This window comes from Anser anser (assembly GCF_964211835.1).
Source record: "Anser anser genome assembly, chromosome: 1".
Taxonomy (NCBI): domain Eukaryota; kingdom Metazoa; phylum Chordata; class Aves; order Anseriformes; family Anatidae; genus Anser; species Anser anser.
Genome location: NC_139720.1, coordinates 33,140,642 through 33,162,409, shown reverse-complemented (window position 1 = coordinate 33,162,409; position 21,768 = coordinate 33,140,642). Strand labels below are relative to the sequence as shown.

The 21,768-nt window shown below is 38.2% G+C and overlaps 1 protein-coding gene across 1 annotated transcript in view; it reads left to right on the top strand.

The window, feature by feature from the left end:
* The window catches only part of NELL2 (neural EGFL like 2), a 147,260-nt gene that overhangs the window by 28,349 nt on the left and 97,143 nt on the right, over nucleotides 1–21,768 (top strand). Inside the window, exons 4-9 of the mRNA XM_083815095.1 lie at nucleotides 8,822–8,995; nucleotides 9,100–9,196; nucleotides 13,571–13,643; nucleotides 13,818–13,900; nucleotides 14,962–15,090; nucleotides 16,370–16,472. Of these exons, the coding sequence (XP_083671221.1) occupies nucleotides 8,822–8,995; nucleotides 9,100–9,196; nucleotides 13,571–13,643; nucleotides 13,818–13,900; nucleotides 14,962–15,090; nucleotides 16,370–16,472 (659 nt within the window). The remainder of the gene's footprint in view (nucleotides 1–8,821; nucleotides 8,996–9,099; nucleotides 9,197–13,570; nucleotides 13,644–13,817; nucleotides 13,901–14,961; nucleotides 15,091–16,369; nucleotides 16,473–21,768) is intronic.

The window sequence follows — 21,768 nt, the reverse complement described above, 5'->3', positions numbered from 1 at the left end:
TGGTTCAGCTCTGGCCAGCAGCAGGTCACTTTGGAGCTGGCTGAAACTGGCCCTTATCTAACATGGGGCAGCTGCTGGATTCTTCTCACAGAGGCCACCCCTGCAGCCCCCCGCTCACCAAAACCTTGCCATGTAAACCCAATATACCAAATTGCACATCTGTGGTTGTTCAGATGAGTTTCAAGCAGCTAAAGACATATTTCTGGGCACGTTTGTGTATGGCATATATCTGAAAGACAGAAGGCTTGAATGTTCACTTGACTTGAGAAGATCACCTTGAATACATAGAGTGCCCTGCCTAAATGGATTGTACTTAACAATAACAGGGTAAATATTTTGAATGCTGTTAATGAAGTGATGTCTGAAGTCTGAGTGTAAGTTCTGTTAAACACTGATTGCTGTGTGCTTGCTCTCAGCCTTCCCTTTAAGCTCTATTAGCCTCCTCACTTTGCTTCTGAATTCACCTCAGCTTCTTCTTGATGAAAGAATCAGCAGAGAGATAACTTTAATCTGTGACAGGGCTTTAATATATGTTAGACCTCCCTATTCCATCGTATATTTTCATTTAATTGGCAACAGTGGAGCAATGTAATAAGGCTTTTTCCTCCCTTCATGGTTAGATGCCTTTACACAACTGATGTTTTATCCAAATCTCTTGAGGTACTGCATATTAGGGCCCCTAAAGGATTCAGTCATTGGATTGGACTTTAATCATTATTTCCTTCAGTTAATGTTTTTGTAACCTGAAACAAAGCACCAAAATCAGTAGAATATTGTGGACAGGCATTTCCTAAACTTAATTGTATTTCTCTACTATTTTATTCAATTTCTGCCTCATATAGCATTTATTTTCACAGCTATTGGTGTCTTGTGATTATCTGCCATCAAATGTGCTGCACTGTACAGTAGTGTTAGACCTCTTTCAGTACCTAGGAGAAAATTATCTGTGACAATTTCTCTCTGTTATGGATTTACAAGGAGGTAGGTTGCCAGAGGTGAACTTCTGATACATGAATTTTGCTGCATCATTTGACCATTTTACTAGAATAGTGGAACTGTATGTTCCCTGCTTTTGATGTACGAGTGTCTGTATTTCTGGATCGCAGTATTAAGTCTCTTCTTTCTGACATCAGAAAATTTGCTGTAAACACATTACACCGAGTAAAACTTTCGATGTTTACCACTTAAACCAGTACTGTAGAGTTACATTGGTTTTGTTTAGGGGTGCTTTGCCCTTCCCCGTCAATAACTTGCAGAGTAGACATTAAGTAAGACATTAGGTAACATGAAATTCAGTTTCAAACATTAAAGCTGTGTGTGGCTATTTCTTGCACCAAAAGAAGTACTATTTTATTTCTGCTTTTTAAACTCTGTGCTGACATACTAGTTTTTGCTGGAAGCATGAAAGGTTGTAATATTCTTTTTTTTTTATTTTTTTTGGTTGTAAATCTTAGTTGCTGTTTCTTACTATTCTGATAATAATTACAAACCCTTTCAAATCTGTTAATAACAATCAATATCTTTTGAATTGACTTCTTCTAGTGATGTAAAACTTCTCTAGTGTCAGTCTTCTTTTCTTTTGATGAAGTTTTCATGTTTCGTCAAAGGTGTCAGAAAAAGGTATTTCTTTTGTTCATTCTATATCATAGTGCTCAAGAAGATTCTGAGAGATAAGCGATTCCTTATGTAGCTAGTGAGAGTTTGGCCAGGCTCTTTTCTCTACCCCAAAGAGGTAGATTCCATGTTTCTTTTTGTTTGGGAGATTAACTTCTATCCTTGAGTGGATGGCTGGATGGAAATATCTGTAAAGCAGTTGTTTTGTGTTATACTGAGTTTTAATTTCTGTACAAAATTGGGAAAGGCCTGTTTCTTTAAGTGTTGGTTTCAAGGGATGTTACTGAATTGATTGATGCCTTGTCACTATTATCTGTTTTTTTTTCTTTTTTCTTTTTTTTCTTCAGTACAGCTTATACTTTCTGTCAAAAAAAAATAATAATAAGGAAAAAGTAGTGATTAGGTTGTGAATTCTTCTAAGTAGTGAATGCACCCACCTTAAAACACACCTTCCTGTAACTTTTATCACATCAAGTGAGGTCAGCCTGTCTGCTGATGTAAATCGTTACAGTGCCAACAAATCCAGTTTGATTTGGTGAGAACTTGTTACAAAATGCTCATATGAGCCCGGATCCTGTAGTTTGAATTCAGATTAGTGACAGATCTACTTGAATAAGATACAAAAGATATGTCTCTGCCTATGACACTGAAAACACCACTGAAACAGTTGAAATGTGAGTTTTGACAGGTATCATCATACTTCTGCTGTTGTTTGAAAGAGTTTCTATTAACAAATAAATAACAAAGAAATCTGTATTCTGTCAGCGTAGGAAAGGGGAGGAGTTAGGCTGAAACTGGCTTTTTCTTTTATTAATATGTATTGGAAAGTTGTTTATTGTTTTTGCGGTCTTCTCACTGTCCATGGAGAAAGGGAGTGACAGGGATGGTTTGTTCCATTTTGATCTGAGAAAGTTTCTTCCCTCCTTGGTTTCTGGTAGGAAAGGGAGCTTCAGAAAGGCAAGGTTAACGTTAAAGAGGCTGTGATAGTGAGAACAGAATGGGAAGTAATATATTGGTAAGTGGGATAATCGAGGTAGATGGGAGGAATGAGAGCAATTACTCAAAGCCAAGAATTCTGTTTAAAAAGGTAGTTCCTATTTTGACATTTGCTTTGATTCATATTCGCAGCTCAAACTGTGACAGTACAGACAACGTGCTGTAACACCAGCTCTTAATTTTTGCAATGCCAAGCCAGCAGTTTGTGGTAGAATAGCTCCTCTCAGTCCTTTGGGGAGCTCGGTGTGACCTCAAGCCCCTGCTTCTAGCTTCTGCTTAGTTCTGCAAGTGCTGCAGGGACCCTCCTGAGGAGCCTTGGCTTGTCATCAGCATTAGAGTGTCCGTGATATTTTGCCCCTGTGATGACTTCTTGGATCATAGCACTAATCTGAGCAGAAGCTATGCAGACCTTTTAAGTGGTGAAGGCAAGATTTTGCCTCCCTTCTTTAGGGGCATAGCGAGTTTGACGTTTGGGAGTGGGCAGAAATACTTCTCAGATGAGAGACAAGTTCTTACCTTCAAAGCCAGCAAAGGCTTCCGTATCACAGTAGCCCCACTGAAGTCGGGTAAGGGGCTGCAGTGTGCTGATAGAAACAAGATCTCATTGACATGTATTTAGGTAGGTGCAGGCACTGAGGCAGCAGGGGTGAAAAGGGCTTGAGCAGCCTCACCTGCATTTATTTCCCAGCCTTCTCCTCCTCCACATCATGACACTGAAACTCACTCTTCTAGCTGCTACCTTGTGCTGTGACTTCTTTCTGTCCAGAGAAGAGCTGTCAGTAGCCAGGAGTGTTTGTGCAGATGAGAGTGCATGAATGCTGTCTCTGACCTTCCAGTCTTTGGTCTCCTGGCTGTTTTCACATGTAACCTCTCAATGTTGAGGGTGTTCCTCAATGCACATCCCAGCATGGGGCTCGGTCTCCCCTACATTTGAGGAATGCCTCTCCCTGCTACCCAGCTGTTCCCAATAGCTGTCCAGCACAGCAATGTAGTACCCAGGACCTATGCCCCCAGGGCATGGGGCTGTTATGACCCTAGTGCAGCACCCAGCACTGGCTGCTGGAACACTGGCCTGATGTTGTCCATTCTGCGTAACTGTTGGTATCCTACTTGGCATGCTTTTGTCTTCTGCAGTTACCACCTTTAGAGACAGTGCCATGGTTTGTGGAATAGTATTGGCCAGGGACTATTTCCAAATGACAAAATAGAAAAAAAAAACACTATTTCAAGCAAAAAATAGGAGAGTGCCCATCTGGATGCATGTTGTGTTAGAACACCACTGTTAATATTTGTCTTCAGGGCCAGGGAACAGGCTTTGCTGGCTCTATTTATTAGTATAGGTGTAGGGCTTGAGATCAATTTACTAAGGTTAGGTTGTTGTACCTGACTTATTCTTTTTGGCTGATGAATAGAATGAAATAGCCTTACCAGGTCAAACTGGGAGACTGGTTTTAATGTCCAGCTGTTTGTGTGCTCCATTTGGATATGGGAAATAACCTCTTCTGGTTTGGGCCTGTGTTCACTTGGGATCTCTGCTTTCAAATACGTAATAACTGTGGCATTGTAGAGCATTTCAGGAATTTTTCCAGAGAGCCTGAGATTAGCTCTCTCTTGTAACAAGGATTTAAACCTGGACCCCACAAGCCTTTCTGCTAAAACATTTGTAACAAAATATTTGGTTTTAATGGATCAAAATGTTTGAATAAAAATATCTGATAACAGAAAATTCTTGTCCAGCTGTCAAAATGTATTCAGCGAATGAAAGGTACAGAAACTACATTGGTGTCTTTCCTGCTTGCTGTGCACTTGCATTAAGTGCTGCAAAATTATCCAGAAAAGTGAAGACCAGTTTTTTACTTATTGTTCTTTGGCTAAACTGCCGGTTTTGTCTCGTGACTAGGTAGAGCTCTAGATAGGGAGAAGGGCAAAGTCAGTAAGGCCAAACAGTGATATAAGTGAGAGAAGGGGAGTATGTTTTACAGCTCTAGCGTGGGCGCCACTTGGTATTTACAGTTCATCTGAGGATATTTTGGTGCGATATTGTTCTAAGGGATGCATCAAGCAGTAAAAACTCCTAGTTAATATTTCAGAGCACTTGGAAGTATTAACTTCCAACTAGAAAAATGTGTTGCATGCTCCTAAATGCCCATTTACCACACCATGGAAAATAACAAATAATGCGTTGCTGAATGTGGTGGCTGTTTAGTACGGATTACTTTTACAGCTTCATAATCTACACCCAGCAGAATTACTTAGTGCTGTTGTAAGCATAGTTTGCAGTTTATTGGATCTACTGAGTAGGATCTTTTTTTTTGTTTGTGTAATTATACATAACTGACAAGCCAGAACATTTGTATCAAAGATCTTAAAATAATGATTTTCATAATTTTGGAAATAAGTATTTTATTTATTTTTTTATTTTATTTTATTTTATTTTATGTACATATTCCTCTTTAATTTTATTAGTTTTCCTTTTCTTCTTAGTGTAAATCAAAAAGCCATGAAAAATTTTTAACACTACACCTGTAACTGTGAATATTAAAAGTTGTAAAATAAAAACAAACCAAAAAAAACCCACAAGAAACAAAAAAAAAAAAACACAACAAAATACCCCCTAATACCTGTAATAAATTCGTAAACAACAGACATGATAGCCTTTAGCTTCCAAGATATTTGTCTACAATGCTCTGAACCGAAGTTGATTTTTATTAGTTGCCTGGAGTAAGAGTGGGCAGCTGCAGTGTGCGTGTGCTGTGTGAGCCAGGATGCCAAATGGGGGAGTGAGCCATCAAAGACCTGGAGCTACCAACATTGCCCATCAGCTGGAAGGGCCATTCCTCCCTCTTCTCAAGGACAGCTACTACGTACCCCGTACACCCCGTTGTTTCACCTCCTAAATCTCCAGGTTTTGGCTGCACAGCCTGACTTGTACTTCCTCAGTTTGCCCCGGTGCTGCTGGGCCACAGACTACAGCCCACACAGGCTCGTGCAGACCCCGTGCCCTTTACCGGGGTGGGCTGGGGCGTCTCTGTGCTCAAGAAGATCTGCTCACGAGCTGTGGTGTTGGGATCTGCACACAGCAGTTACGATAGATCAGTGCAGGGCAGCCAAGAAAGCATCACTGTTTTCTTTCTCAGCTTTCTCTGGGGTATTTGAGACAAATTTCTTCCTCTTATGAAAATAAGCTCAACCTTAGTCAGTACATAAGGGATTGCTGTCTGGCAGGTTTCCACGCAGACTGGCTGGTCCTACTCTGTTCCTGGCTGGTGCCTTTGAAATGATTGTGCATGCACAGAGCGATGTGCAGAGTTGTAACAACCTTTTTCAGGTTAGCATTTTCTTATTTGTATGTCAAACATAGTAACCCTAAGCACGTATCATCCCCCTGCTAAATTAAATCCATTTGACCTGAAGTGTGTGTGGTTTTGGGGGGGGTTAACATCAAATAGGCTGGTATTGATTAAACAACCACAGAGATCGTGGGCATTAGTGAAGGGAGAAGCATGTTCTCCTGCTGTACAGTGTTTATCACTGTGGTTTATTTTTTCACTCGAAGAGCTGTTTGCCTTTCCCAACGTGGAAGGACACCTTGGAGCTCTTGGGAGAAGCAGAAGCAACATTAGTATGGTGAAGTTTTTGGCTGATGCTCTCCCTGAGATAAGTGGGCTGGGCTGGGCTGGTGTAGGCAAGGAACCAGTGATTCAGCTGATGGGGTTCCCCTAAATCTTTTCCGTAATGAGGTTCTTAGGAAAAGCCTGCAGTATAATGCAGTTATTGTTTCCTTGGGGAGTAAGTTCTTTAGGAAACAAGGCTGCGTTCTAACTTGTGAAGTCTGCTAAACAGAGCCAGATCTGTTTAAGACCCAGCAGTTAAACAAATACAGAAAAGTGGAATATCAAGCACAATATTTTGCAAAATAAATAAATAAATAAAATAGTGAAGTGAAAATGATTAACATTCAGTTCCCTGTGTTTCTGTGTCATGGTGTTAGTTCAAGCTGAAGGGAATATTGTTTCGGCTGTCATTGCATTTGCTTTTCTAATTGTGTTTTCCTGCTGCTTCTACAGATTATTAGTAACCATAAATTATAATTCTCCTAATGGCTATTATTTTCTTTTTCATTTTGATGCACATTTTATCTAACAATCATCAAGCCTTCATAAGGTAGAGGTATTTGTTACAGTTTACCAAATGGAAGAACAAAAGAGATTGCCTGTGGATCTCAAAACAGTGAGTTGATCACAGAATTTTTGCACAGCTTTGTACAGGAAGTTTTCCTTGCTGTTGCAGTAGCATAGGAGGTCAACATCATCTCTCAGCAATTCTTTCTCAGTTCCTGAAATTTTACAGCAATTGTCTGTTTTATTGGGAAATTCGTGTTTCCTTCTCAGGGATCTCATCATCTTGCCTCTGTAAGGGGCAACACAAATGTTCATTTTATACCTTTTGTACTGAGTGTATCTCTGCTTTGTTTCCTTCCTGCCTGCATCTCTGTGTGTTGGGATCACTCAGCCATTGACTTAGAAGAGAGTAGGAGTTAGCTGTTGGCTGTACCAGGAGATAACGTTTCAACATGTTCATGCCTTTTTTGTTTCCAAATTATTATCTCCAACTGGGTGGAGACATTTAAAATTGTTTGGAGGAGTCCAGTTCCATAATGTTCCCCTTCTTTGTTAGGTTGAGATTGACCTTATTGTTATCCTTGAAGCTTGAGTCAGGAAGGAGGTTATAAAGTTGACTGATGCCCTGCCACTGTTTCCCAATTTTTTTTTTTCCATCCAGACTTTCAATTAGTTTATACTTCTTGTAAATACAAAAGTTTTGGGGGGGGGCCATGAGGGGGTAAATATTTGCAGATTATCAAATTTGCTGCTGACTTTAGTTAAGTGCTATGCTAATATTGGGGGAGAAGTTAAAATTGCCCTTTGCCAGTTTTGCGAAAGAATAATTGTTTTTGTGCTGTTGCTAGGCATATTTCACTGGGAAACATCCTGAAGGAAGGAGAGACGTGCAGTGAGCCCAACCTCCTGCTAGGGATGATGATTATACAAGATGGTTTTGGTTTGGTCTCCTCATATCCTCTTTTGAGAACTAAAATCATCTTGTCTGTTCTTTTACATGGATGGCCAGTTAAAAGAAACTACACTGTGATCCGTATGCACACACAGATTAACAAACCATTGCCATGCTGTCTGCAGATGTAGCAGCAAAAATATGCAAAAATTAATTGTCCATTCTCCTCGTTTTTCTGAATCTTACTACGTATGGTTATTTTTGTTACTCTTTAGCTATTGGTTGCATATACATATTAGATAATCTTCATTTCTGTTTTTCTTTTTTCCTCTTGTTTTAAAAGTATGTTAGGGGAGGACTGTAAAATGAGAAAGTTAGTACTTAGAAGAGAAATGATTTGTCAAACTTCTTCCCAGAAGAGGTCCAATATATAAGAAATAGGCCTGACTACTTAGCGAGTTTGCTTATGTAGTGCTCTTTAAATAGATCTGCAGCAGTCTCAGCAGCAAAGCAAGTGTTCACAATCTGCAAATCTGGCATATGAGGCAATTTGGGGAAACGCAATGCTGTTTTTTTTTACTCTGTGCATACATATACTTACATATATATACATACATACATAATAAAAATACATACATATTTAACAATGTGCACATATCAATTTTTAAGAGTTAGCACTTCTTGTCTCTAAATTTCTTTTGAGAAATTACATTATGAAGAATGAAGAGATGTTAACAATGTATCCAAAAGCAAACAAAGCAGTGTCCTGTCTCAGTTCTTGCTTACTTCTCTGGTTGGTAATGGCTAATAATGTCCTATCACAGAACTTGGTGTTGTTTTTTGTGTATTCATGTCTTCAGGGTATCCTTACCGTGCTTTCAGGATATAATGCAGTTACTCAGAATAGGATAATTATATTTCCAATCAGGTCATGCTATGTAAAGTAACGTTGCTAGAAGAAAAAATATTTGGCTTGGCATCTTTCTACTTACATGAAAGATGGAACCTGCTATTATGTATTATTGAGAAGGAGGATTCAGTGCGAACCCGTACAATGTCTCCTTTCATCTTTCTATCTCTTCTCTGTCTTTCTCCCTCTTTTAAATACTTTCTGCATGATAATGAGAAGTTATGTGATGTAAAATGTTGTTGTGCTGCTAAGAATGGTTCATGACACGATGATGCATTTATGGTACAGGTACCTGGAACTGGAAAGCAGTGGTCATCGAAATGAAATCAGGTTGCATTATCGCTCAGGCAGTCATCGCTCCCACACAGAAGTATTCCCATACATCCTGGCAGATGATAAGTGGCACAGGCTTTCCTTAGCAATCAGTGCTTCTCACTTGATTTTACATGTGGACTGCAATAAGTAAGTAAAGCATGTTGTTTTGTAAGTTGTCACTTCTGGAACATTCAAGCTTCAGTAAATGAAATGATAACAACTTGGGACATATATTTTTTTTTCTGTTTCAGAATTTATGAAAGAGTTGTGGAGAAGCCCTTCATGGACTTACCTTTGGGTACAACATTTTGGCTAGGACAGAGGAATAATGCACATGGTTATTTTAAGGTATGCATTCCCTGAAAGGAAAAAAAAGAGAACTTAGATAAAAATGGATGCAGTTTCCTCTTCCTTGAAGCAGATAAAATAGAGTAAATACTCTGTGATATGAATAGTATTTCAGGTGAGACTTGTGATCCAGTTCAGTTGAGGTTAATTGACTTACTGACATACAGGCATGCAGGTGGGATATGATAGTATGTTTGCCGTGCTACTTCTCTAGGAGGGCTTGAGTGGTACACAAAAAGGTATACCTTGCAGACCAGAGATGAGAAGGAGTTTTACCTGGGGGTGGTCACGTGCTGGAAAGACTCAGCAGAAATAAAACTGCATTGATCAAATTGTCATCAGGTTTGTCAGTTTGTTAGGGTAGGTTAAAAACAAGTTTCTGTACAGTATGAATTCATACTGTGCCCAGTTCTGGGTTTCCCAGTACAAGAGAGACATGGACCTACTGGAGAGAGTCCAGCGAAGGGCCAGAAAGATGATGAAGAGACTGGAGCATCTCTCCTGTGAAGAGAGGGTGAGAGAGCTGGGACTGTTCAGCCTGGAGAAGAGGAGGCTTAGGGAGGGACCTCATCAAAGTGTACAAACATCTGATGGTTAGAGGGAGGAGATGAAGATGAAGGATCCAGACATTTCTCAGTAGTGCCCAATGACAGGCCAAGAAGCAATGGACAAAAATTGAAAAACCTGAAATTCCATCTGAACATAAGAAAACACTTTTAACATGAAGGTGGTCAGAGTGAGTCCACGATGGAGATATTCAAAAGTTGCTTGCACATGTTCCTGGGCAACCTGCTATAGGTGACCCTGCGTGAGCAGGGGTGTTGGAGTAGGTTATCTCAAGACGTTCTTCCTGACCTCAGCCATTCTGTGGTTCTGCAGTCTTAACACAATTTTTAGTGCCATGGTGTGTTGTAAAACAGTTTAAGACAGTGAAAGGTAAATGGCCAAGAGAAACAGAATTCCAGGAAATAAATATTCATGTTATTGTCTGTTTCATAACTAAATGAGTATTTTTTGTCAGAGAACACTAAGGTCTAGGGAACTCCAATCTCTTTATGATTTAGGTTTCACCACAATATTCTCTAAGTTCAGAAATAAGTGCGATGACAATCATTAATGAGGAGAATGCCTTTTCCCTCAGAGGAAAAATACTTGATCATGTTTTTTTGCTTACTCTTTCTCCATTTTTCTATATACATATATATATGTACACATATTAATATATATGTATATATCAAGCACCTGGTGTATAGCAAGATTGAAGAAGTGAATGCTGTGTTTCCACTGGAGTGTAAATTTTGATTCCTCTGTGTCCATTAGGTAGCATTCATTGGTCACAGACATTTTCTGTCATTTGGCCTTAGTCCTCTTGGAAACTGCTTTAGCAAATGATGGCATCCTTGTGGAATACTGCAGTTCCATTTCCCTCCCTGTTGGCATCTTTTTACTTGAGCTGCAAAGTGGAATTGATAATGTTGGTCACAGACCTAATCACTTTGTTAAATATGGCCTGCTAAATCTTTTTTTTTTTTTTTTTTTTTTCCCCAGCATAAAACACTCTGACTACTGTTGTCACAGCAAGTTCTGTAGTTTTGTGCTAAAATCAGTTTTTGGGTGTTGTAATACCGTTTGCTGTACTTAAATGCTAAACTATGTCTTTGTTTAGTGTAAGATATGGAGATCTGATGGGGCACTCATGTTTGAAAACTGAAGCATGACTTTGTTTTTATTTTTCTATTCAATATGTGTTTCTTTTTCTTCCAAAACACAAGAAGATACCTGCTAAACAAGCAGCAAGATTATATTTCTGGTTTAAAAAAATCAGCAATAGTTGAATCCAAGAATAAAATCATAAAATATTAACACGTTGCCTAAACTGATCTCAGACACACTTCATTTATTCTATGTATTTATTATTAATATATATATATACATAAATATTCCTTTTGTTTATTTGTACCTTCTCACTTCTTGACTTGATTATATTCTTTTTGCTAACTCATTGTGACCATGAAGAAGCTCATTTGGTGTAGAAAAATAAATACTCCAGTAGTGGACTGTATTTTTTGTTTGTTCATTTGTTACTTTTCAAAAATGATAAAATGAACCAAGATACATGGAAAAATTTGTCTCAGTTACAAAGACAAACCAGTTTGGCAGAAATACAGAAACTGATAGCTGTTAAAAGAACATTGATTTAGCTAAAAATATACTGTGTGAAGTAATTTCTCCAGCACAGTAAAGTACAAATGGTTGAACTACATCTGCAAATGTGACATTGTTGTACAGAAGACACATCACTCTAGAGGATGAGTACTTTCAGTGGTTTTTAGTGTTTTGGAGAGCCTATGTTTTTAGATACTGTGTGTGACAACTTCCACTCATCTGATTTTCTGACATCCACTTGTTTAGTTGTTTCTGAAAATCAGGCTGCTTTGAATGGGTCTTAAATGAGTTGTCCAGAAGGATCAAAGTACCCAAAATTATTAGCCACTCATTGAAATTTTCTTTGGATATATCTGATTTTGGACCTAATACTGCTCCACTGAAACAATGTATCTGTAGGCATACTCACACTGGGGTATATTTGTACCCATTTAATTTTAAGGTCTTAAGTCTGAGAGCGCAATTCTGGCCATCTAATTTCTGGTATGTAAAGTCTCTGACACCTAATATCCAGAAGTACTTTAATTTGAACCAACAGCTTCTTTTGGAGCCTGTGAATAGCCTCTCATGTACAGTCAGGAACTCCTGATTTGGCAGCCCAGGCAGGTGAGGTGTCACAGCTCCTGGTTGTTACACTGGGGAGATGAGAAATAACCCGAATTCCTGTCAAGTGGCAGAGTCCAGCTCACAGCACAGCTGATGTGTGGTGAATAAAGCTCCCCAAATAGTTGGAGGGGATTTACTGTTGATTAATAGCTAAGTGATTTGAATACTTGCCCATGTGTTCAGTGAAAGATATGTTTTAAGCTCTTTACAACCTGAAAGGGTTGGACCCTGCAATTCTTCCTTCTCATGAAAATGCTGTAACTTGGGTTGACATGAATTTGAACTTGATGACGCTGAGGAAGGAAGGGAGGAGAACTGAATATTGTGAGCTTTTCAGTGTTCTCTTCAAAGAGGTCTTTGCTCCTGATTCCAGAACACTTGCTGAGGGAGGTCCTGACGTGGAGACCTGTCTCAGGCATACCCACCTATTTTTCATCTATTAACTAATCACTGCAGCTCTTTGCACAGGATGGGGGAGCATCCAATTGTCATAGATAGTAGCTTTGTTGTTAAGGGAGGAGGGTAGTCATGGCACTTACCTTCTCAGTTACTCTTCAGTGACACCTGCTCTTCTCCATAGGTCACGTAGGTTTCTAAAGCACGCTGATTCATTCACTTGAGGTCAAAATTCTCTTGCTTGGACTTTGTGACATCTGTAGTGAATGCCCTGTGTACACAGATGAAATGTGGCCTCTTGCATTTAGTTTGCATTATATTATTTGTGACTTGAAACGTTCACTTCATAAACATGCTGAAGCATGTTGAAATTATTCTGCTTTTACTTCTAAGAAGGAATTTTGGACATGCAGGGAGGGAATCATAGATGAAAGGGACATCTGGAGCGTATATGATAGGATGGCTATTTGGCCTTTGCTTTTGGAAAGCAGCAAAGTGGCTGCTAATTATATCTTAATGACTAAGGATGCGTGTAAATTCTGCCTGTAAGCATGTGATTTCTTCTGGGTAAAATGGGGCCTTTCCAGATGGCATATTTGAATTTCATACTAAGCTTCCCGTTCTCCCAAATTCCTTGCCAACATGTTACTCTGCAGCTGTGTAACAGATATGTAGATTCTTGGCACTCTGCATGTTCATGAATAGATCCACATCAAAATCATAAAAGGTTTGCATGAATGTGTTTTTCCTGACTCGTTTCTTTAAACTGCACTTCTTTTTGACAGTCATAGCTTAGTGAAAAATTTGAGTTTTATTTAAGAGAGTTTCAAAATAACCAAAAGTACAACTGTTTTTCAAGTTATTTTTAAAGGTCATTTTCAAGCTTTTCTGCAATGGCTAACTAAAAATAACAATGAATTCAAAACAACCAAACTCTTGCCACATAATTACATCTTGACATTTAATATTATGTCTTTAAAAAAAGAATCACTATGCCTGTACATGTACATCTATCTATTTTGCTTTCTCTTTATTCTTCTATCACTGCATTGGGTCCAGAAAAGAAGCTATGTATTCATAAATATTGTTTTTATCAGGCACTTTTTTCTGTGTGGGCTTTAATGTTTAACATGGTAAATGGAAAATATAATTTTGACAGGTAAAAATAATACATCCTTTCATTTTTTTCTCTCCACTTACACATAGGGCATAATGCAAGATGTGCAATTACTTGTCATGCCTCAAGGATTTATTTCTCAATGCCCAGATCTTAATCGCAGTAAGTCTCTTAATTCTTATACCATAAAATGAAAGGTGTGCTCTGTACCTACTTTCTGTCCTGCAAGCTTTCTTAAATCCTTGAGTTTCAGTATATTGGTTGTCAACTTTGACGTGATCGAACCAATTGTAAATGAATGGTTTTGTTACTAGTATACATATCTTGTTATTCTAGCATGCCCAACTTGTAATGACTTCCATGGACTTGTGCAGAAAATTATGGAACTGCAAGACATCTTAGCCAAAACATCAGCAAAGGTAATACTTACTAGAAGGCATGGCATGGGAGAACTGAGGACTCTAAAGCTTTAATTGCTGTTTTCTTTAGATTATTTGTGCATCTGTGTGGATGTGTACGTGGGTGTGTGCAGAACATCCATACATGTTATGGTTATATATGTTTGCATTTGTATATCTGTGCCTACTATCTATGCATACAAATTCACAGTTCAGAGAGCTTTCTTGGTTTTTAATATTTTTATAGAATAATATATTGTAATAGTAAACAGAATCCGAATCCCTGAACAAGGAAAAGACTCATACATATTCAGGCTCTATCTATCAGGCTAACAAGTCAATAAAACTGGTCTGAAATAGGTTACTGTGCTTATATTGCTTATTGCAGCAAGATTTATTGGTCCAAGACTTTTCTAAACCTGAACTGATGGAGTACTCAGACAAAATCTTTGCAAAATAGGAAACGGAGAACCTTAAGCAGTATTTTCTTCTTGATATTATTTATGTATTTTTTTTTTTACAGAAGATAACACTAAAAACATTCACATCTTCCAGTGAACAAAGACTAGTCTTCTGTTTTTAAATGTCAGGTCTTTAGATGTCTGCAGGAATGCTGTTACCTGGCTAATTTGATGCACAAATGATAAAAACGAGTTACTTGAAATGGAGAATCAAATACTAATGTTGGTTTTGAGCTTTACATCAAATCTGACCTCTTTACTCAGATCCGGGTCTTTTGCGCGTAGCCTACTATCTGCAGATGTATGTAGAGCAAGATTCTGGGTCACTTCACACATATAAAGATCAGGAGCCACACTCATCTATTCACTTTCTGTCATGACCTATTCACGTTGTCATGATGCCCCCGATGTTATAATCAAAAGATGAAATGCATTGTTTCTTGCTTCTTTATTTCCATCTCTGAATGACTGGTGGTTTAATCATTTAGTTTTTGACAATAGTCATTATCTTTGAATCATTTTTCATGCATGCTTGACAGTAAAGGGGACACTTTCAATCATGTTTATGCTAACATAGTGATCACTTATAAATTTCAAACTTTTTGTGAACTGTAAATACAGTTGTCCCAAGCTGAGCAGAGGATGAACAAGTTGGATCAGTGCTACTGTGAAAGGACCTGCACAATAAAAGGCATGACGTACAGAGAGTTTGAATCCTGGACGGATGGTTGTAAGAACTGCACTTGCATGGTATGGCTACAGTTTGAGCGGAGACCCAGGAACCCTGGTGTTTCCTCTGATTGTGGGTTTATTGGGGAAAAATATTAAGGGATGTTTATAAATGTGTGCTAAGTAGTAGCAACAAAGTGCGAAAAAAATAATGTTCTAAATCTAAGCGATAGTATTAATAAATGCATTTTCCTATTATTGCAGCAGTGGTAGCATGTGTAGCTCTCCTGGATTTCATGCCAGTATAGGCAGATGCTATGCAATACACTTAGCTATCACATTATTCCCCTGCACTGAGTTGCAAACAGTTTCTCTGGATAATTAATTACCTGTTTTTATCACTATAAACACAGCCTTTTTCTTAGCAAATGATTTAATAGATCCCTTGAGTCTGATTCCCTTTAGTTGCCTTTGGTTACATCTCCAAAAGCAATAAAGAGTAAAATGTCAGGGTCATATGCATGCTTTATTATATCACAAACAATAAAAAAATTTAAATGAATGGAAGATTCCCAAAGGTATCAGAACTCCAAAACTGAATGCAAGTATCCTTTCAAGCACCAAATCATTGCATCTTTGTTATTGTCCAGTCATTTAAAACTCATGAATTCCATTTGGACTCATTAAATGCCTAATCCAAAGGCCATTAGTAACTGATGGAAAGGCTGTTGTCTGTACTGCACCTTAGATTGATTTGCTGCTGTCTATAATTTGCTAAATGGTTCTACTTAAGCTTAATATGACTTTGATCTTTATATTTCTAGAGTGATATTAATTTTGTTTTTAAGATTTTGTGGTTGAAGAAAAGAAGGTTTAGTCCATACTATCAGACCTGGCTGATAGCTATCTAAAATGTTTTGAATTTATTGTTACGTGCATTACATATTTTTTTTCACAGTTTTTTCTTGCAGCTATGGCATTATTACCTTTTAGAAATGTATTGTCTCTCATATAAAAATCAGAAGGTAGAGTATTGTTCTGTGAGGTTGTTATTTCACATTATTATGTCAATTTGCTTCTGATTGGCAGAATGTTTTACATCCAAATAGATTTGCCTCTAAAAAAATTGATCATTGTCATCTCAAAGAATGCATCATACATGTCTAAAAGGTTGTATGCATTATAATCTGAAGGTATAGTTTCTGTTCTTATAGTTGTTAAAAGAACCATGCTAAAATGGCTTTTTGGGTGCTGCCAGAGAATTCATTGCATTTAAAAGTAGATTTTAAGTTCTTGTGTATGAGAACATCTCTGTTCTTGCTAAATATAACTACCAGTTAAGCACCTTTTATTCTTCTAGAATGGTACTGTGCAGTGTGAAGCTTTGATATGCCCCCTCTCTGATTGCCCGATTAATTCTGCCCTGGCATATGTGGATGGCAAGTGCTGCAAAGAATGTCAATGTAAGTTTTACTCTGGGGCTTCCTTTAATGAATATTATGAAATCTGGAAAGAAAATGAACTTTTCTGTAAACATGTCATTGAAATAACTGGTCAGGGAATGAAGTACTTGGGTAGAGGAATAGGGGAATTTAGACTTCCCTGAAGTATTTTGGGAAACTGATAACCAGAAATTTTTCATTCTTCAGTTGTGAATATTTTATTTTAGTTATGCCATTTTTTTTTTCTTCTGAAAACACAGATATTTCCTATCAATGTTTTTAAAAAAAATCTTAAAACTTTCTGCTGACTTTCTATTGTTTATCTTTTAGACCAAACTGCTAGAAATTGAAGAATTACCTCACATTTGTTTAGACCAGTGTTTCTAACGCTATCTCAAAAAGGCTGTACTTTCAACTGTATGTTGTAGTACCAGAAATGGAGATTCAGATTTACGATTCTTGTTCTTTAATTAAGGGAAGAGAAAACTTGCACTAGACTCCAGAGACCAGAAAAAAAAACAGTCACCTAGAAAGGTTCTTTTACAAAAGGTCAGACAGAATTATACAGGAAACTGGATACAGGTAATTTAATATTGTCATTTAATACAGGTGATTAGCTTTTGGTTTTATAGCATTTTGGCCTTGTTGCAAATAAGGTTAAAGAAGGGGAAATTTAGGTTAATCAGTATCTAGATGGATTGTATATATTATTTCACATTGATTATGGATTGTATCAAATATGTGATGGCTGTGGTGGAATCCATTCTTGAAATTGAGCATAATATGCATACATTTCTTTATTATATAAATGTTGAGATTTTTCTGTGTAGTTTCATCACTCTTCTGCAGTATAAAACTTCTTAGAGAGTATAGAGATACATGTAACTGCTTGAAATGCCACGTTTTAAGATAAAATTCAGGAAGATGTTTTGTAATCCACTGATCTTGCTCCCACAGGAGTTTATTAATATTTAATTGCGTTAGAAGTTACACAAACCATCCCATTTTATGAAACCTTATTAACTTACTCAAGTAGATTAATTCTAATTGAGGGGAAATGAGAATTCAAATACATTTTTTTTTTTTTAGTCAACTACACAACATTTGTGCATATTAGTTGGCTCAGGGAATTGGTAATTCAGGGATGAGAGATGAGTGGAGTTCAAACCTCTGTTTGAATCTGTGACCATGCTGGCAGAGTTTGAAAACCTGATCTTCTGAAGTATGTTTTTGTAATGCACTGCTTGCAAATTTAGTTGGGAATTCTCCATCCAAATGTTAACAGGGAAGCACTCACATCTCAAGAGTTCTTATGAATTTGTTATTTTTATTGGGAGTCTTTGCGAAGGTCAAGAAATGTGAATGGGCATGGGGACACTGAACTTGTCATACAGCATTAATGCACCTGCCTGCAGTTAAGGTACAGCTCTGGTACAGCACACTGTGAAGTTTACTCTGGTATCACCTTTTTGATGTTCTTAATGTTATCAAAGCTTTTTAGGTATCACCTTTTTGATGTTCTTAATGTTATCAAAGCTTTTTAGCTTCCAGTGCTGCTAATCTGATGCCAGTACATAATTGATAATGAACACACCACATATAACTCTTGACAAGCTACAAAAAGAATTACAAATTTATTTTGAAAACTTGTCTATTTTGTCTATTTTCATCTATTTCAAAACTATTTTCACCTAGTTTATTTAAAGCGCCTTAAAAAAACACACACAAACAACCAAAACCAAAACAAACTAATTGACAAATAAACAAAAAGAAATCAAAACCCCACAATATTTTAAGTGGACAATTCCTGAGAACCAAAGGACTGATGGTGTAGACTGGAGTCCCATTGACAAGATAGCTAAATTCCACTGAAAGTGTGAAGAGTGGAAGTTAGATGCAGTGGTGGCTGTAGGACCCTCATTTATTCTCCAGGCCCGTTTGGTGGAAATGTCAAGTACTCACTGAGTTAGTGGTGTTCCAGCTATATCCTGCCTTTTTGGTGTCTTCAGATCAAGGTCTGAGCTGATCGTGGTCAGTGTGCTCAGTGACCACAGCTCTTGCTCAGTGGTTCAAAGTTGAGTTCCTCCATTTAGGTAGTTTCTGAAAATAACTTTTTTGTTCTCTTGTTCTCAATTCTTAGAACAGTATCAGGGGATGTAGCATCTGTCTAGGTGATGACATCTGACCAAACACAGATGGCTTATAATTGGGAGAGCAGCTAATTAGGGTTTCTTGTTCAACGAGCCACTGTCCTTACTATTGGACAATCAATCATAAATGCTGAGAAAATTTGAGGCCCATACCCATGTCTTTCACTGAGTTTTAGTATTTTTTGTGAGATGCAACATGTATGGCTATTTCTTCCTGCTATTTGTGGTACATCACACCAGATGATGGACTGTTTCTGCCAGCCTCTTGGGAGGGTTAAACTGTCCAGGCAGTGGTAGCTGTGGCAGCCTTAGTGTTGCGTCTCAGGGCTGAGTTCTCTCCATCCTTCTTTCTTTCTTCTGCTGGTGTGATAACAAAGCCAGAAAAAATTAAAAGAGTGGGGTTTGATGTAATGACAGCTGGCATAAAGAGTAAAAATAGACAGTGCTTAAGACATTCACAGTGACGAGCAAGCAGGCTTCACAGCTTTTTTGTTTTGTTTTGAGTAATTCAGAATGGATTCATTCAGCATGGCTTTAGACACATAGAATTTGGGATTGTAGTCTGAAGTGGCTTTACATATGTTACTACATGAATCAGGGCACAGTCCTGTGGCCCTGGGGCTAGGTGCCACTTGTGGCTCGCAAATACATGGTCAAGCTCTCTTGCCCTTCCCCTGAAACAGTGTCTGCCTCCAGATGGCTGACTGGGAATGATTCCTGATCAGTCCTGTCCCCCAAACCATGCCTGGCATTGCATCAAAGATTGCTGGCTGGTACAGGCCAAGGGGCTGCCATGAGTTGTGCTAACACTTGAACTGTGTGGAGGATTACGCACCAGTGTTTGAGCCTGTAGGCACTTACTGTTTCATGTACCTCTCATGTTTCATTTACTACTATGGGCATCATCATCAGTTAGGCTCTCTCAATAGCCAGTGACAGGGACTGGCACATCCAGAGGGTGCTTGGTGCTCAGAGGTGGCTGGAGTAGATGAGATGAATTGCCTTGTGGAGGTGCATGTTTCTTCCCACAGGAGGCCTTATACACAGGGAGGCCAGGCAAATAGATTAGATACCAAACTTTCAGGTAGCTAGAACTGTGAGATTAATCTTTCCATGAGTTACTTCAATGAGTATCAGCTGTGTCGCATAGGAATGGAAAGTGCTGAATTTTTAAGCCTGGTGCTGACATTAAGCAGTTAAGCTAAGAGACTGGTGAGAGACAGTCACACTGCCAAGCACTAGGAAATGAATTTCAGCCCAGCTCAGCATTTAAGAATTGGGCAGTGCAGTGATGTTGTGCCTTGTTTGATGACATTTTCAACACTTCAAGAATTTCAGCACAACTGACCGCATTTTTTTTTTTCTTAAATATTTAGTTCAGGGAAGAACGGGTATTATGGAATGTGGTAGAAAAATAATTATAGCTTTGACTTTGATTCTTCTTATATGCTAAAGCATAATAAAACCAGACATGTACCTTCTGACCAAACCGCATATCTTTGCTTGAGAACACTCAGACAGCTTGTTCTGTTTTGTCCTGCATGAAGGTCAATGCTGGTACCAATAGAAATGACAGCGCGTGTGAGTTATCACATTATTTTCTGTTGTCCTTAATGGACTAAAAGCAGCTACAACCTTCCCAGGCACATGAATTGGCCAATGTGCTGGGTATATGTTTCAGCTACAGACAAGCTATTCAACAGAGAATTTGGTCAAGCTGCCAAAGCATGCCTCTTAGATCAATGGGAGCTTCCTATGGAGAATTGTTTGGAGTTGGAAAGCAGAGGCCACTTTCTTTTCTATTCCAAGTGCAATTTTAAACCTATCTGAGAAGGTATGTGCAAGAGATGATTATATTCTTTTTTTTCCTCTGCAGAGAAAAATGCATTGTGTGGTGATATGTGCTGATACAAAACAGGGAGAAATTAAGCTCCTCTACTGACTCTATGAAGTATTGCTTTAGCCCATGGACTTGGCCTAAAATGTAGAAGGACAAGTTCATTTATTTTAAGTGAATCGTGAAAGGACTGACAATGTCTTAGTAGCTGAGACAATTGGTACTTGGTCAGCAAATCTTTTTATGGTAACTTTCTTATTAGTTAGTGTATTAACACTAAGGCATCGCTTCCAATAACTGTTATATATGTATTTTTTTAATGAAGTCAGTGTATTTTTAACAAACTAGCTGACTTTCTTCTTCTTAAGCCCAGAAGTGATCTTTGTACCACTGTCTGGCACAGTAATAATTCCCATCACTGAAGACTGATCTCCAGGAAGAAAATAGGTCTATTCTTATCACCGTCCTTCTCAGGACATTGCAGACACTTATAGATCTAATCCCAAACTATTTAAATCTATCGCAACAGGTTTTAATGGGGGCTAAAGTCTAAGCCATTATATTAAATCTACAGGCTGTGATTTTCCATGTGCTTGTTTTTTTCTGAAACTGGACATTTTATGTTTTTTGGTGCATTGTAGCAAAATCTGCACTCTAGCACAAGTATTTTAAGCAGATGTAAGAAGCATAGAACTGTGTCAGATCAGCTGCCATTTCTGTTGCTAGCAAGCATGGAGAGAGCACATATGAGGTTATTGTGACTCAGAAAGGGGTTTTGAATAAAATGATTAAAATACAAATATGCAAATGTTAGTTTTTATAAAATGAATGGGTTTCTGATGCACTGATCTCTTTTGCTAGCTTACAGAAACTTTTAATTTTATAGTCACAATTAAGGGGATTTCCCCTTTTTCTCTTCATGGTGCTTTGATTTTTCTCTGCAAATCTATACGCTCTTTTGCAAGCTCCAGCATGCCTGGCCTACTAACACAGAGAAGGAACTGTAAAATTCCAGCTGGTTCTCATATGCAGAGCAATTGACCATCAGCAATGGCGAAAAATTTGTACCTAGAAAATTAAGGGATGTTGATTAAGCTTCTTTGCAAATTCATTAATATTTGTTCAGGTGGGTTGAAGTATTATGTACTTAATACTTAGCTGTGCTGCTTACTAAGTTTAATCTTTTCACAAAATTGGCTCCTTTTTTCAGGGCTGAAGGAGTGGCACCACCTTGCTTTAGCTGCCAGTGGCAGCTCAGCACACCAGTCTCAGACTCTGCCTCCCACATGCCAGAGGAGATCCTCTAGCATTTAATGTGGCACGGAGAAGA